The following is a 17,883-nucleotide window of genomic DNA, read 5'->3' on the forward strand; positions in this document are numbered from 1 at the left end:
TCTCTTCCTCTTCTCTGTGCTCCAGCGGTGCGGATTACAGCACTTTGCTCATGAATCTAGGCCCGGAGAACTGTGCCACACTGCTGCACTTTGTGCTTCTGGAGAACAAGATTCTGCTACACTCGCTCAGACCAGCCGTACTGACCGGAGTGGCTGAGGCCGTTGTGGCGGTGAGTATCAGACCGAAAAAAGGCCAAAACTCAGTCTGAATGTACCCAAATGATTGCCTTATTTTTTGAACCAGGATAGTCTGATGAATCTATAATGCACACATGACTTGCTAGGTGTTCCTTCAAGAGAATCAAAAATTATTGTTTATAAATAGTAGGGAGTTGGCATAAGTTATAAGATGAAGCATTAGGACTGCAAGTTGACGAATCAGGGAAGCATACGCAATGATACAGACGACCCAATCAGTGACCGGATGTAGACAGCCAGGCCTGCGTATTCTAAAGTATATGTCTCTGTCCGTTTACACGGAAACGCAACCCCGGACTTTTCAAACTAAAACCGGAGCTACAGCTTTTATAAAAGTCTCAGTTTTAGGGGGTCGAAAACTCTGGAGTAGTGTAAACGATAGGCGTAAAGGTAGCATGAAGTATGCGTTTTTAAATATAAGGCGGCGTTTATACTATTGTTTTTTCCTGTATAAAATTCTAAATACATTTTAAACCTTACATCAAATACAGTTTTAAAGTGTCTTTTGAAAAATAAATGACAGAAATCTGATATAATATAGACGAAAATGTTCTCGCCTTGGAAAAACAATGGAATCTGACTTGTCATTTAGTAAACTTTATTTGGACTACTACTTGTACACAGTATAAGTTCATATTAAGCCTACAATTTGTTTAATGTCACTTTTGATAAGGATTGACTGAACTTTGAATAATGTCGTTTTTTTAATTCAAGATATTTGAAGTGTACTTGCAATAGTACCACTTTAGCATAATCAAATATACTAGTATATCTTTAATTGGACCTTCTGCACAATTAAAAGTGTATTAAGTACAAAATTAGCAGACTTTAAATATACTAATTCAGAATGCCAAGTACAATTGCAGGACATTTGTATTAAGAACATAAATATGTAAATGGTTTGCAGTATATTTTATGCAGTATATTTAGTTAATATAGTTTTCCTGTTGCTCAGTGGAAGAGCTTGGCGTTATCAACGTCAAGGTCGTGGGTTCAATCGCAGGGGATTGCTCAACTATTGGGTAATGCAATGTAAGTCTCTTTGGATAAAAGCGTCTGCCAAATGCGTAAATGTATTTTTCACTAGGGGAACCCAATTGAACCCTAAACTGTTTATTCTTATCTTATTTTATAGATCTGTGCACTGTTTTACATACTATATTTTCGTACTTTTCACAATGTTATATGGCCACCACGCTTCTGCAAAAGACATTCCAAATTGGTCATAAGAGTGTCTGACAGCACATTAAATCACATCAGTTATGGTAAACATATTTTTTCCCAAATACATGACTTAAAAAAAAAGTTTTGTCATGAACATCTTCACTGCTGCATCTGTAACGGCGAGTTCACACCAAACGCGAATCAAGCGAGTTGTGCGAGTAAATAACATACAACGTTAATGCAAAAGCAGGAGTAGATGCAAACTCGGCGATGCAAGCGAAGTGGGCGGCACCATTGCCGAGAACACACGCCAATCTCCTCTTCCACGCAAGTTGAAAATATTTGTCACTCCCGCGAGTAATCGAGCGTGGAACACGATTGTTCGCATTCGGTGTAAACCCAGCATAACTCATATATAGATCTTGTTCCTCCAGATGATCTTTCCGTTCCAGTGGCAGTGTCCATATATCCCCCTGTGTCCTCTCTCTCTGGCGGGGGTCCTGAACGCACCGTGTCCCTTTGTTGTGGGTGTGGACTCCAGATACTTTGACCTCTATGATCCCCCACCCGACGTCGTCTGCGTGGACTTGGACACCAACACTATATACTTGTGAGTCTCTCAAAATATTAGGTTATACAGAAAAAAATGGCAACCACATTTTTACATACCGGTTTGTGTTTCAGGTCCGATGAGAAACGACACGGTAACTGGAAGAATCTTCCAAAGAAGCCCTGCAAGAGTCTCATCAGCTCTCTGGGGAACCTCCACCAACAACTTACAATTGGTACGAACCTCTCTGACTGTTTTATTCCCCGTGGAAGTGTATAAAATAACTTATACGAGTATAAAAATTACTGCACTCACGCATTGTTCCAAACCTGTATTTCTTCATTTTGTCAAGGTTTTTGTAGATTATGGTTACATGTGTATGCATAAGACTATCCGTCTGTTTTCCCACAGTACGACGGGCGACGCTGGAAGTCTCGGCGGTGGAGATGACCCCCATCGAGGCGGACTTCACCTGGCATAAGAAAAAAACCGAACTAGAGATGGAGATCCAGGAGGCGTTCCTGCGCTTCATGGCCACCATACTGAAGGGCTACCGAAGCTACCTCAAACCCATCACGCAGGCACCTTCTGAGAAAGCAACCGCTGCAGACTCGCTCTACGACCTGCAAGGTAACCGATGTCATGACCCCGTCTCATTCCATACGTTCTTCCAATCTCGAACCTGACCGATGCTGATGTCTCTCCCATCAGGATTCCTGAAGAGTAGAGACCGCGCTCACCAGAAGTTCTACTCTCAACTCACAAAGACTCAGATCTTCATCCGCTTCATCGAGGAATGTACCTTTGTCAGCGACAAAGACACCGGTCTAGCCTTCTTCGATGACTGTATTGAAAAGGTGAGCATGCACATGCATGTAAAAACAAATATGTGAATATTTCTCATTTCAGTATGAAATCATTGAACTAGTGAAATATTTCCTTAGACTTGTGTTGAACCGTATCTAGAAACCAGAATAAGTGTAACCTTCTTGCAATTGATCCTACTTAGCATTGCGATGACTGTAATCTACTTATAAAAAACTGTTATAACCTTGTTAAAATATTTTCCTTTCCGAAGCACCAATTGCTCACTTCCCTATGGGAAGAACAGAGGATCCAGAGTTTCCTATGATTCAATTTGTTTCCCCCATCTCTTGCAGCTTTTCCCTTCCGACAAAGGAGCGGACAAGGGCACAAAGGTGAGCCTTATTTTCATTTCAGCTCCTTACCGCTCAGCATGACCGTACCGTGTCGTGTTCCACACCACATTAGTGTCACACCCAACGCAAAACAAAAGTGCGCGGCGCATGTTTAGACAATAAACCCAGATGGAGCTGACGATAAACGTGGCCACTGTATTACTGACCTCGGAGCTGTTTTGAGCTGGTAATTGTAAAGATTGTGATAAAGGACATTGCTTTTAGATCTGTAGTTACGGGAGAACAGATGGTCTTCATACGAGGAGCGGTCGGTTTGAAGGAGTAAATAATTAACTCCGCCATCTGCCATTGGCACATCATGAATCTAAACACTCCGAGCATGGGAATAATGCAGAAAAGAGGGGGAATGGAAAGTTCCTGGAAATATCTGCAGGCTTACGGGTAACACGGGACTGAGTGCGTTGTTTACTACAAAGAAAAGCGAAAAGCGTTCTTTTAATTGTGTTGAGGGTGTATGACCATCAGACTGTGACATGCTTGTATTTCCACTTCCTATTTTATCAAACACATTAAAGGGATAATTCACCCAAAAATGAAAATTCTGTCATCATTAACACACCTTCCAAATCTGTATAAATGTCTTTGTTCTGATTAAATTCAGAGAAAGATATTTGGAGGAATGCTTGTAGCCGGACAGATTGTGCCCCCCGTTGACTCCCATAGTCTGTTGAACACAAAATAAGTCATTTTGAAAAATGTAGGACAGCAAACTGTTCTGGGGCACTTTTTTCTACCATTGTATTTTTTCCTACTATGTTGGTCAAAATCTGTCTTTCTGTTTTAACTTTTGAGGTGAAGTATCCCTTTAAAGTTTGAAAACATTAGTGGGGTATTGCATTTTTGCCATTACGGCCGCTAAGTAAACGAGTGTAAATGCATTGTACAGGTGGAAGGTGAGTCTGCTGAGGACACAAGGTTGATGGAACTGGATGAGTCACAGAAGAGCGAGCATACGGTCTTCGTCATGCCACCCGAACCCCCTCCGGAAGACGGGCCCGACCCTCCTCCAAAATACAGGTAACCACACATGAGTGTGAAAGTTTTTGTAGATTGCACAGAGAAATTTCATAATACTAAGTCTCTTAGGCTGTTTTAAATGTGCTCGTGGTCCTTTTCAGATTCATGTCTCACCCCATATGAAAGCTATAAAGGCCAAATACTTAAACGATTAAATGTGCGTACCAAAAGCCAATTAAATTATTTGCGCGAGTAGATATCATACACAGTCAACGCAAAGACAGATGTCAAATTGTGCCGGGCACAGTGAATGATGCAAATTGGGCGCCACGCACATGCGCTATTTGCCATGATTGCATCTTTCGCACAAGTTGAACATGTTTAACTCGAGTGAGAAATTTATGCTAAGACGTTATTGACACGTACTGTTAATCGTTATGTCCGGATGATGGAACAGTGCAATGTGTTTATTTGCGCAAGTGAAACGAGTTATTACAGATCTATTATTTACAAACAGAAGGTAAACGATTTGAAGCAAAGACTATGGTTAACCATGATTATACCCTCAATTTGCTACTGGATGGTTTCTTTCTTTCAAGCCAGCGTGTTTGTTGATGGTGTCTGTACACACACCCTTTATCTGGCAGTCATTCTCGCATGCCCTACACCTCCCTCTGTCCGAATCGCATCTAAAGCGTCTTTTTGCATTAACACAAGGCCAGCGCAATCTATTTCCATGCTTCTCATAAGCGCCTTTAAGTCACTTACCTTCCAATCTTGAGACCGAAACCTGCGCTCAGGGCCACAGGAGATGCCAAGCACTTTGCTCTTCACTGGCACTTTTCCTTTCCAACGTTTATTTTTCCTCGTGTAATTCCAAGCCTGTATGACTTTCTTTCTTCAGCAGAACACAAAAGGAGATATTTTGAAGAATGTTGGTAACCAAACAACACTGGTCCCCATTGACTTCCTTTGTATGGACACAAAGCCAATATTTTTCTTTGTGTTCCATGTTTTCAATGTTGTTGAATAAATGACGGCAGTATTTATTGCTTTGGATGAACTATCCCTAGTAGCAATTGAGAACACCCAAAGTAATGTAGAAATAGTATAAACACGCATGTCGATTTTATTTGATAACATCTTAACATATAAATTCTCCCGTTTAAGCTTCAGTTTGCATAGAGATTTTATTCTGCACATTAACCTTTATATATTTATCTGTCTATTAATATGCAAGTTCAATTTTGGTTCTCTATACTATACCGACTAGACCGTCATATTCCTTCCTGTATCATAGTTTTGATGTCTGTACAATGTTTTTATCGTGCACTCCTCTAAAAGTCATCTTTTTTTCTTTCACAGTTATAAGACCTTCCCTCGTTTACGGTTGGAGCTGTTTGACCGTCCTCGAGAGCTGAAGCCAGCGTTGAGCGCCAGCACCGCAGGAGCTAGTGTGTCTAGTAGCCCCGCCCTACTGGCCAAGAGAACCAAACAGGTTAAGGATCCCAATAAATCACACTGATAGGATGATGTCTTACTACTAGAAATGCTGGCAGTGTCATTCGTTCTTGACCAAACTGAGCATGAATCCCAATTCTTACACTACACTAATGCACTATTCTGGTGATGAAGCAAAACATTAAAGGGATACTTCACCCAAAAATATTTATTATGTCATCATATACTCGCCTTCGAATTGTTCCAAATCTGTATCAATATCTTTCTCAGAAAGCACATGAATTGGGAAGCTCAGTTTTTCTAACTTGGTGGCCGGAGGTTGCGCTGGTCATTCAGTTGAAATGAAACCCTGAGTCATCCCTTCAGTCATTGGACACCTACTGGCAATTGATTCACTCTTCTCGAGAAAGCAATCTCCGTGACTTAGGGATTCTCAATTGTACATGATGTATTAAATTAGTCCTGACAAATTCAAAACTGCTGATTCATTGAAGCACTTTCGAGCTACTTACGCTGCTTGCTGTGCCGTAGTTAAAATAAAGCTTAACCAAGAATAGTCACACAATAACTTGCTCAAACACTGCTGTTGCTGTTTCTTCGGAGATACACCAGCAGTGTTTAAGCAAGATGTTCTGTACATGTTGTACAACATGAGAACAACACCAGTCATGCACACGCCGTCAGACTTCACAGTCCAGTGGTGTTACTTCAAAGGGTACGAACTTTGACCAGCCATTGACATGAAAAATACAATTATTTTCTTTCTTTATTTTCCGTTCGACTTCCCCGCTGTTTATAGACTCCTTTGTACTTTGTTATTGGGAGAGAACAGAAACATATTTCCTGTGGCTCGGTGGTTAGAGCATGACGCTAGCAACGCCAAGGTCATGGGTTCGATCTCAGGGGATTGCACATCGTCAGAAACAAATGTTTTGCACAATGCAATGTGAGTCACTTTGGATAAAAGCGTCTGCCAAGTGCATACATGTGAATGTAATGCACTGGATGCTTATTCAAGGAAGAACACGCTTTTTGTCACGCTTTTAGCTATGGCTTGACCTCTTTTGGTACACACAGACACACATTCATGACAGGGTGGAGTTGCGAGATACTGGTGTATTCGAGATGAAAGCCACAGTACGGTTTGTCCCCGAACATATTTTATTTTAGGTCGTCCTGCTTCAAAATGTACAAGAAAAACCAATAAAGGTAGACGTTGACAGAATGGATGGACTGTCTGTTTGCAAGCTATTTTAGGAAACTGCCGGATGAATGGGTTTGATGAGTCATGTTGTTCTAACAATATGCATTGATATTTTTTTTCTTGACCTAAAAGCTGTTTTGGAAGACAACATCCTTCAAAAGCATTTTATGCTCCTCAAATATTAATGTTTGTTTCACACAGGAAATCAAAATGGCCTACAAGTTGGCAAAGCGTTTCTACTCCAATCCAGCCCAGTGGGCAAAGTGTCTGTTCAGTCACTGCTACAGTCTGTGGTTCATCTGTCTTCCTGCTGGCATGCGCGCGGCCCAGTCCAAACCCCGCGCCATGCAACAGGCCTTCAACGTCCTGCTCAAGATGAGGAGCTCTGAGGTGGAGGTTCTCGATGAGGTCGGTGCATGAGTCTACGAAGTGTTTTCTTCAGTTAAAGTTTATGTAAAAGACCTCTCGGTGAATGTATTAGGTTAACCAAGGTTTTCAAATCAGTTATAAACGGAGCCTTTGGCCTCTGACACTTGCTTTCTTGGTTAACATTTTCTTGAAATCAATTGTAATGACTCTCTTTATTGTTTTAGTTTTTAAGTCAAACAAAGCTACTTTAATAAGGTTTTAAATGTAAAAGTTTTAAATCTCTAAATTTGGACTAATGTCAATGTATGTACTTTACCCAGATTTTAGTATCAGTGTTAAACACAGTTATTGGCCTCTAACGCTTGCTTTTTTTCTAGGTGTAAGAGGTTAGAAAACACTCATACACCTAGAAACAAACTTTCTCCAAAGTTTGTTTCAAAATAACATCTATTTTAGTGAATAGATTTTTTGTCATTTATTTACATTCACATTCATTTGCAAATCCTCTTTTAATTAATTAAATCCACAATTTATTTGCAAATGCTTGTCAAAGCAGCTTTACAGATTAAGCATGTTTCTTTGGGGGGTGATATCATCAAATAAAGTTGTACGTTAGCATAAATTCTGATGCTTAAAATTCGCAAAACTAATGTGTGTTTCTGTGCAATGATAACGTGATCTTAAACATGACTATATATGTAAATCAGACAATTGTGTATGATGATCCAGAGCTCACGATACTAGAGACCTTTTAGTGAACGTGTTAACTAACCACATTTTTTGTATCGCTCATAAACCTTTTGTACTTGCTTTCTTGTGCACTTTAATAAGGAAATAAATGATATATTCTTCTGTCTAAAAGTTTTTTTTATTCTGTGGAGCTAACTGTGACCTTTAATCACATCTGATGTGTTTAACAGGTGTGTTATCGCGTGGTGATGCAGTTGTGCGGTCAGTGGGAAATGCCCGTCATGGCCGTGCGCGTCTTAATGGAGATGAAGAAGGCTGGAGTTCAACCCAACGCTATAACTTATGGATACTACAACAAGGTACATTTCATCACACTATAGAACGAGCATTGCATTACTTTAGGACTGTAGTACTTTCACACTGATAGTACGTTATATGGCAAAGAAAGGAATAATATTAAATGAATTTGTATCATATTGCAGTACATGTGGACCTGTTACTCTTACCCAGGAATTGCTTTCTCTGTATTTTGAATTAATTAAACTGCTTATTTGTATTTGTCAAGCACTTATAGTTTGCGGTCCTTTAGTTGTTCAAAGATTAATGTTGGTCAAAGAACCAAGAATGAAAATGTGATTTCACTTTCTATCAATATTTATTGGAACATTTCCCACCTTATCTTGATGTTTTTGGTCCTTGTTGCTCCAATGAACAGGAAGATTGCAAACTTCTGTCTGTTGCCCCGAAGAACCCATGTTGTCATGGTTACCGTAACCTCTAATTGGCTGTGCTTTATCCAGGCTGTTCTGGAAAGTCCTTGGCCGAGTCGTAACCGCAGCGGACAGTTCATGTGGACCAAAATGCGTAATCTGGTGCGAGGGGTGGTGCAGTTTAAACAGGCACTGCATGGGACAGCCCTTCATAAAGGACCTCCTTTGTTAACCCCAGGTTGGAATTCCTAACGTCTTAAACTGGCTTGTTCTTATTTCAATCTTTCTTTTCAACATGACATGGCTGAGTAAATGCATAACTCTTGCGTGCTCCGGACAACATGCAGGGTCACACGAGCGAGGATGTATAATGTCTGAAAGACCCCAAGACCCCGGGCGACATCACTGATAATGTGTTTAAGGACATGAGCAGTGTGACATGACTGTTGTGTGTTTCTACAGATGCGTCAGCGGGTACAACAGCAGGTGCTGATGGAGACCGACTCAGTCACTGCAGTGCCGACAGCTCGAATGAGACTGAACACGCGCTCTTCTCTCGCAGTCTTATCGCTGAAATTATCTCTGACTTTCACTACAATAAAGGTACTTGATAATATATTTTGTGCACATATCCATATTTCTATTTATTCCATAATGCACGAACCTTTTATATACCTTTAGTAACTTTGTATTAGCACCTATTGTACTATTGCTCTTTGTATGACATATCGCTTATTGCTCCCCGAAGTAGCTTTGGATAAAAGCGTCTGCTAAATGACTAAATGTAAATCTAATAATCCGAATATATTTATGTCTATGAAATGTATTTTCTTCAATAAATATGATACACTAATTGTGTTTCGTGTCTTTTAAGGAGGTCAGTCTGATCAGGGTTATGGATCTAAGGACGACCTGCCCCAGGACCCCACAGATTCATCTATAATCGCTCCGGTCATGTCTGGTGACCTCACTAACAGCAACAAAGCTGCGAAGGCCCAACAGGATGGTACTGTTTAACTTAATTTAGCTCCTTTTGAGATGTTTTATTGACATTTAACTAGGGTTGGGAGTCGAAAATCAATTCCAATTCTGGAACCGGAATCGCAAGGTATGGAATCGTGTAATATTAAATTAAAATGTCAAATCCTCTTAGCAATTCCTACGTTCACATTTTCGGACATTTTCGGTGCATGTGTTAACTTGTGGTCGGCTGATAACTTGATAAAAAGCTCTTGGGCAATTCCGTGAAAATGTCAACTTTACCACGAAATTTGTTTTTACCAAAGGTTTTTACTATACTAACATCACAGAAATGAACATTTGGTGATTCAGATACCCATGTCAGGTCTCAAAGTTTTAAAAACATTTGTTTCATTTTTAGTGCGTGGTTTTTCATTGACAGGTACAGTAAGTGCCATTTTCAGGATTGTCACATCCATAACGCATGTTTATTTCCCATCTTTAAAATGAGACATAGACCGATATTTTTATGTTTCAAATCTATTAAAAAGGGTTTAGTAAAATATAAACATTAACACTTTAGTATAGGGACCAATTCTCACCCTTAACTAATTGCTTATTCGCATGCCTATTATTAATATATTGGCTGTTTATTAGTACTTATAAGGCACATATTCTACATGTCCACATTCTACTTCCCTAATCCTACACAATACCTAAACCCAACAACTACCTTACTAACTATTATTAAGCAACACATTAGGAGTTTATTAAGACAAAAGACAATAGGTTTATGGTTTATTTATACCGAAAAATAAAGTGTGACCATATAAACAAATGGCTCAGTATATTGGTAATAAATACATTCTCTGAGCGTTTTCGTGTCACAACCATAACGCAGAAATTGCCCTCTTATGAAAACTCTATCATTTCACTACAGTAAACATAGTTAAACTATGGTGTTTTGTTGCAAAGCTATTTTCCATAGTCATTTCATCAGCTACAGTTTAACCATCAGGACATTTGTAGACAAATATGGTAATACAAATTGTATACACAAAACGGTGCTTATAAATATTTAGATATATTTGCAAACCAGTCAATAAGCCGGCAAAATAATCATTCAGGGTGACATCTAAATGTTTTACCAAATTTTCATGACGTTTGAATCAAAACTGGGAATCAATAAGCAGAATCAGAATTGATGAAAATCAATCGATACCCAACCCTACATTTAACTTCGTTTTGAAATAAATCGTGCAGCGTTTTCTATTCTAATACAGTACTATATTTTTCTCCATTTGTCTTTTAGGGGACGATATGGCCAGTTCTGTGGATAGTGTTGTGGCTGTGACCGAGCCCCCCAGCCCTGCTGAGATAGCGCCCCCTGTTGCCAGCATTGTTAAACTGTCCACTGGAAGCTTGGACAGCAACACGGGCAGAGGAGAAACTGGTCAGTCACTAGAAACGAACAGAGATATGATGCTTTAAACATTTAGATTTATGTTCCTCTGGTTTTATTTGTTAAATTGTGCTGTTTTATGTATGGTTAGAGTCTTGGATGTTCCTGAATAAACTATTTATAAGTATGCGTAAAGGTAAAATGATCACTTTTGTTTCGTTCGGTGAACTACAGCACTGGCAATATTTCTCACATATTTCAAATAAAAATAATGTTTCTATTTGCATTAAAGGGAGAAACGGTGACAAATGTTCGTGATAACCTATAAGTTTTATCACAGTTTTCATGTCTTTCACTTTTTTTTGCTGTTGGATGACTTTGTCACTCCTGAAGTTTGATTTTGTTGAAATTCAACAGACACTGGACTAGAATGACCACAATACATCTAGAAATGATGATTAAATGAAACGTATTCTTATTTAAAAACGTCATCTCATTGTGGAGCCAAACTCTTCATATATAGTTAAATATGTTATAAAAATAAATCTTTCTTTATCTCCAGCTGGTGTTTGCACAAGTAAGCTCTTCATGCCGCGTGTAAAGAGTGAAGACGTGGCCCTGCCTGTGGAGTCTGATTCTGGAAACCTGGACCCTGTGACGCAGACCCAACAGCAGCAGAGAGTAAAAGCCTTCGCCGAGCGCAGCTGCAGTTTCAGCGCCGAGAATAAAGCCGGCATGCTGCAAAAGAAAGGCAGTCTTGAGCTGAGCGTAGATAATATGGGTGCTGATGCAAAAATCCTCGCCGCCGCGTTCCCTGGAAGTCTGACCCCTCCGCCTTCTGCCACGACGCCTACGTTTAAAGAGTTTAAGATGGACCCTAAACTGTGCCCTTCTCTCCAGGAGGAAGAACACAGAAATAAACTGGAGAGCGTTCCCGAAACACTGAGTTCAGAGAAACTTGAGGAGAAAAATGAGGGGACGACTGAGGGAGTTGGGCGGAGCTTAAGTACTGGCTCCGCCTCCTCTAAAGTCATCGAGAGGGCAGATGTCGAGGTGGGGGCGGACCCTCTCTCTCTCTTCGCCTCGGAATCCGAGGATGCGGCATCTATAAACAGCCAGGAGTCCACGCGGGCCTTTCCAACCGTGGTGTCGAGGAACCTCGCCAATGAGATCGAGATGTACATGAGTCTCAAAAGCCCGCTGGGAGCCAGATCCCCCAGCATGGAGTTGAAACCAGAGGCAAACCCCGATCCGACCAATCCGGATTCTCTAGAGGTGAAATCATTGGAAAGGCGATCGAGCCTTCCGGCCGGTCAAGTCAAAGCACCCAGCGTCATGGAGACTCCGAAACGTAGCCCCGCCGTCACGCGCTCGAAGACCTTTGCTTTCAAGTCAGCCAAGACTCTGGGCTCTGCAGGTCAAAAGTCAGCATCATTGACCGCTCTTGTCAAGTCTACACCGAGCGCCTCGTTGGGTTCTATGATCAACAGCATATCAAGTATGAAGATGGACAACTTACTGGCGGGTCCTAAAGTGGACCTGCTGAAGTCAGGCATGAAGCAGGCGGCAAATGTGGCCAGTAAGATGTGGGACGCCGTGGCCTCTGCGTACTCGTACTCGGATGATGAGGTGAGAGTTCAAGATACTAGAATAGAAAATGATTTGTTAGTTTTTAAGCATCTTTATAATTGGAGATGACTGTTTAATACGAGTCTACTAGGGATGCACCAAACTTAAGACTCTGTGTATATTGTCTTGTGCATATTTTTCTTTCTTCTGGGTAAAAAAATAAAACACTTTCAAAATAAAGTATGTTAAGAAATATTTGATAGCAGAATAACCTTTGAAGGCTGTGTTTGTTGTATTTTCAACAAGTCATTCTGCGTACGAGTAATAATACTGAAATATAAATATAAACGAAGTATAAATTTGTGAGTTCTGTCGATGGTATTCAGCATGTTAAACTTCATAAAGAAACAGAAACGAGAATTAAAGCGAAACACAACTTTTTTATATGTGTACAGTGTGTCATAAATTGATCAATGAAAATAATTGTATTGTTAGTTCTGTGAAAAGATTTAATAATGCAGTCGTAAACTAGCTAAGTGTGTGTTTTTTGCTTTTAAGAAATCTGCATCCCCAGAATCGACCTAATGATCAGTCTTGTCTGGACTCGAACCTCTCTTGACATTTGCATATTTGTAATATTTTAGAAAATGTAGAAAATACAAAATATCCGTCAAAGTCCAAGAAGTGCACTTGTAGAAACGTATGAATACATTTTAACACACTTACATGATTTCAATGCCTGCTTAGTATTCAGAAATACAGATAGAAGCAGGCATTCTTAATGTCATAGAGAATGGAAAAGGTCTCATCAAGTAAATTGACTTCCTTTCGTGCAAAATAAACCAACTAATGCTATAAGTATTTAATAAATATTTCTCTTATCGCTCCCCGAACTCTTTGAAAGTCGCTTTGGATAAAAGCGTCTGCTTAATGACTAAATGTAAAATGTAAATAAATGTAAGTTTTAACGTGTGTGTGTTCCAGGACGATAACTCCCAGCCCAGAGACAGTTTCCCAGCTCGACTAGAAGAGCAGCTGTTTTCTGGAGAGGCGATGTCAGACAGTTCTTTGCCCAGAGGTCTGATGCCCAGTCTGGCGTCAAACGGACTCACACGCAGTAACACAAGCCTAGGCAGCAGCAGCGGGAGCAGTGACGCCGGCCGTCTTCAGCAGCAGCCATGTGAGCCACACAGAATAGTTTTTCTATAATAACCGTAGTTCAACTGTGATGTTTCTATTGAAACGATGTGACCAATATGTCACATCAACGTATTTTGTTACGTTACCTTAACCATTAAATTGAAGTTAAATCGTTTAATAGGCTATCGCAACTTTTTACAATTTACAATAGTGAGCTGCACAGCCAATTTGGTTAAACTTTTTTTCACAATACATGATTGTTGAAGCGTTAATCAATCCACCCAAAGAACATGGTTATAGTACACTTGTACTATAATAAAACTATGGTTCGTATTACTAAAGGATTAAGTCATTTTCGTCATCAGGAGGGTCTTCCGCACACCCCTTCCGCCTGCAGCCCATTTCTTCAGACCCGCGTACAACAGCGCATGCATGAGAAAAGTACACTAGTGTTCTAGGGGTCAATAAACACACAGAAACACTCTGCACATGTGTCGAACTCGGACGTCCGCGCTTAAACCGTGATTAGTATGCTCAAGAAGCTGTGGGGATGCGTAAAGTCAAGTATACCCGCTGCTTAAGGGGTGTATTTTACCTGTCTATCAACACAGAACTTGACATTCTTGACATCCATCGCATAATTTTATGTTTTAATCGCTGTGTACTAATTGTGTGCTCCTTTTTTTCTGATGCGAAACAAACACATCGTGTTAGTGACGTACGTTGCCTAGACGCATATTATTTTTGTTAACAATAACTTCGAATAGAACTTTGACTATATAATTTAACATTTCAGTGTAAGATTGCTAAACTCGTTCCTCTCTTGCTGTGAATTGTGGGTAAAATGTATTTGCGTGTGCACGCCTGAAACTCATTTCTCTGGGACATACTCATTTTATCTTTGAACACTATTAAAGACGTATTGTATGTGAATAAAGATGATTTCCAATTGTTTTGTTGCTCATCTTTTCGCTCTCTTTCTACAGTTTTGACTCCAGGTCGATCAATGAGAAGCGGAGACTCGGAGAGGTCTGAGCATAGTTCATCTCATCACGCCAGCACCTCCAGCATTTACCAAAACTGTGCTTTAGAGGTGAGAACAGCGCCCCCTGCGGATACCAAAATAGCACTGCAGCTTGCAAAACTGTATGCCATCCAATGCTTGTTGGGATTTTTTTTCGGCTTAGTTTTGTGGTTTCGCCCACAGGTTCTGATGTCCAGCTGCTCTCAGTGTCGCTCCTGTGAAGCTCTGGTGTATGATGAAGAGATCATGTCAGGCTGGACGGCAGACGACTCCAATCTGAACTCCACATGTCCGTTCTGTCAAATCTCTTTTCTTCCTCTGCTCCACGTGGAGTTCCACGACCTGCGTGTCACACCTGGGTGAGTAACAGTAAAGATTACAGTAGCATTTAACTGCGTTGGTTATATCTTTTCTTTACAGATTTTTGTTTTATTTTTGAGGGTATTAATAATAATATTTATATATAACTATGACACTTTGTACGTTTGGGGTCCAGCTTCTACCTGAAGATCAGCACATCAGGAGACAGCATTCACAGCTCCAGCACACAGCCGATCACTTCTGGCTCCTCAGAGGTCAAAGTCAGCAGTCCTAGTGACCCTTCTGATCTCACAAGTTTCCCAGAATCCCCTGAGGACAGGGAGGGCCCACCGGAGATGGTCGTCTCTCAAACTGGAACTCCAAAGATGTATGTAAACACGAATGCTTGATATATCAGAATAAATAACTGATGCTGTTTTTCGAGATGAACAGCAGTGCATTACTATGGTCAGACATGCTTAATACAATTACATTTACACACAGATTGGCTTAGAGAGAAAAATGACAACAACGGTCTATAACCAAACAGGCATCTTCATTTTTTTAAATAATTGCACTGGTATTTTGAGTATGGCCAACAACAAATCGGATACAAACATTTATGCAGATATATGTAAAACACAAATAATATGTGTTTCAGGGTTTTATTGTAAACTAAAACTATTAAAACAATAAAAAAATATGAATTAAAATAGAGGCCTAATACTTCCCTGAAAACAAAATTAGAAATGAAATTAGAAATGTCGCTCTGGTATTACAGAGAAATAAGTTTAAGTTAAAGTGATAAGAAGTGCACCCAAAAATGTAAATGCTGTCATAATCTTAAAATGTACTATTGAATCAAATATATTAATTCAGCAGCACACATTTAATAAAATGTCAAATTTAAGTCTAACAGAGCTGATCATGTTTGGTTTGATGAATGTGTCATCCGTCTTCGATTTTATTGTGACATCTGACTTTACAGCCTCGTGCCGGAGCCGGTACATTCGGATCCGCTGGGTCTAATGGAAAAACAAGACAAGCGTAACACCTCTTTAACCCGGAGTAACAGTGTGGGCGGCCCACTGCAGAGTCTGGACTCAACTCAACGGCCCAATCACGGCATATCAACTACCAGCCTGCCCAACAGTCTGCTGGAGGTGGCGGTGAGTGGCCATGGAGAGCTTTATATTTAATGTCAACCATGCTAGAAAAACACTTTAGCAATCAATCACATTGCACAGTCATGGCAACCGCTCAGAATACACTGTGATCATAGTGATAAGAATAACATCACATTCAGTTACTCCCAACATGCTTCACACACAAACCATATGACCAAAAACTACAGTTTTATCTGATCCTAACTCTCAAAGCTAAATGTCATTGGTCGATTCATTCTCCTTTATTAATTCTCGTAATTGTCATGTTCCAGGACACACTGGGTCAGGAGCGACCCAACCCGAAACCAGTTTCTGTGCCGTATCTCAGTCCGCTGGTCCTACGTAAAGAGCTGGAGTCCCTGTTAGAGAACGAGGGCGATCAGGTGTGTAAATTTCACATTCACAGGCTTTTATTAAACATGGGGGGAGGTAAGATGCTTTTGTAAGAGATCTTCTCTGATTCATTTCAGTTCTCTTTCAGGTAATCTATACCCAGACGTTCCTCAGTCAGCATCCCATCATTTTCTGGAATCTGGTGTGGTATTTCCGTCGTTTGGATCTACCCAGCATACTGCCGGGAATCATCCTGACCTCTGAGCACTGCAACAATGGAGTTCAGGTCTTAGCCTTCACTACATTTCTGTTCTATGAAAGTGTTAGCTGCTGCCAAACGATTAATCGCTTTCTGTGTACTGATTCATTACGATTAATCTGTTTCTGTTGACTGCTTCATTGCGATTAATCGGTTTCTGTGTACGGATTCATTATGATTAATCTGTTTCTGTGTGCTGGTTCGTTGCGATTAGTCCGTTTCTGAGTACTGATTCGTTTAGATTAGATTAATCCGTTTCCGAGTACTGATTCGTTACGATTAATCGGCTTCTGGAACTGATTCATTACGATTAGTCGGTTTCTGGGGACTGATTCGTTGTGATTAATCAGTTTCTGTGTACTGAATCGTTACTATTAATCTGTTTCTGGATCTGATTCATTATGATTAATCGGTTTCGGTATACTGATTCGTTACGATTAGTCAGTTTCTGAGTACTGATTCATTACGATTACTCAGTTTATGTGTGCTGTGCATAATAGTTTTCTATTTGTAAACACTGACACATGTATATATTTAAGAAAAAATATAAAATACCATTGTAACTGCAGTGTTGGCTGAAGTGAAGACTAATCTGTCTTCTCTGTTGTGCTTGTGTAGCTGCCGCAGACATCTCTGTCTCAGGACAGTAAGCAGGTGTATGTTCAGGTGCTGTGGGACAATGTGAACTTACACCAGGAGCCCACGGAGCCTCTCTATCAGCTCTGGAGGACCTTCTGTAAGTACAGCAGAGGCGAACATATAGTAATTTTATATTATATCTTTTAGTTGAATGCTAGCATCAGATCTTTTGGTTTATTGCTGGTCCAGAAGAACTTCCTGTTTCAGATCTTTAACACTACACAGACTTTTGTTCATCTTCCAATGAAATTTGTATTTTACTTTTTGTACCATTATTCATTGACTTTAAACATCTTGTATGTTCTTTTGAAGTGCGAAGAAGGGGAACTTTAGCCCCTACTGACCACCAGGAGACACGAAATCTGCTGAATAGCATTGTTCGTAACATCCAGACGAACGACGTTTACGGCCCCATCAACCTACTCCTCAGGGAGATCAAGAAACGGCCAGATGCTAAAAGACATAGGTTGGACATGCATAACAACATGCTAGATCTTTATTCCTATTTTGAAGAAATAGATTTTATTTGTCAAGTACATAAACATACACAGTGTATCTACGGCTCAAT

General features: G+C 40.2%; 1 protein-coding gene across 3 annotated transcripts in view; it reads left to right on the top strand.

Annotated features, from left to right (window-relative positions):
- dennd4c (DENN/MADD domain containing 4C) overlaps positions 1 to 17,883 on the top strand; it is a 43,709-nt gene that overhangs the window by 22,313 nt on the left and 3,513 nt on the right. For all 3 annotated transcript variants that reach the window (XM_079453021.1, XM_079453022.1, XM_079453023.1), the window contains exons 9-32: positions 26 to 170; positions 1,797 to 1,972; positions 2,047 to 2,147; positions 2,324 to 2,542; positions 2,624 to 2,769; positions 3,073 to 3,111; positions 4,019 to 4,149; positions 5,455 to 5,587; positions 6,956 to 7,162; positions 8,044 to 8,172; positions 8,614 to 8,761; positions 8,986 to 9,126; positions 9,398 to 9,529; positions 10,796 to 10,936; positions 11,448 to 12,514; positions 13,439 to 13,634; positions 14,581 to 14,687; positions 14,802 to 14,977; positions 15,115 to 15,306; positions 15,907 to 16,087; positions 16,357 to 16,467; positions 16,566 to 16,703; positions 17,295 to 17,412; positions 17,628 to 17,781. In XM_079453021.1, the coding sequence (XP_079309147.1) occupies positions 26 to 170; positions 1,797 to 1,972; positions 2,047 to 2,147; positions 2,324 to 2,542; positions 2,624 to 2,769; positions 3,073 to 3,111; positions 4,019 to 4,149; positions 5,455 to 5,587; positions 6,956 to 7,162; positions 8,044 to 8,172; positions 8,614 to 8,761; positions 8,986 to 9,126; positions 9,398 to 9,529; positions 10,796 to 10,936; positions 11,448 to 12,514; positions 13,439 to 13,634; positions 14,581 to 14,687; positions 14,802 to 14,977; positions 15,115 to 15,306; positions 15,907 to 16,087; positions 16,357 to 16,467; positions 16,566 to 16,703; positions 17,295 to 17,412; positions 17,628 to 17,781 (4,428 nt within the window). The remainder of the gene's footprint in view (positions 1 to 25; positions 171 to 1,796; positions 1,973 to 2,046; positions 2,148 to 2,323; positions 2,543 to 2,623; positions 2,770 to 3,072; positions 3,112 to 4,018; positions 4,150 to 5,454; positions 5,588 to 6,955; positions 7,163 to 8,043; positions 8,173 to 8,613; positions 8,762 to 8,985; positions 9,127 to 9,397; positions 9,530 to 10,795; positions 10,937 to 11,447; positions 12,515 to 13,438; positions 13,635 to 14,580; positions 14,688 to 14,801; positions 14,978 to 15,114; positions 15,307 to 15,906; positions 16,088 to 16,356; positions 16,468 to 16,565; positions 16,704 to 17,294; positions 17,413 to 17,627; positions 17,782 to 17,883) is intronic.

The sequence above is a fragment of the Barbatula barbatula genome, assembly GCF_947034865.1.
Source record: "Barbatula barbatula genome assembly, chromosome: 1".
Lineage (NCBI taxonomy): Eukaryota > Metazoa > Chordata > Actinopteri > Cypriniformes > Nemacheilidae > Barbatula > Barbatula barbatula.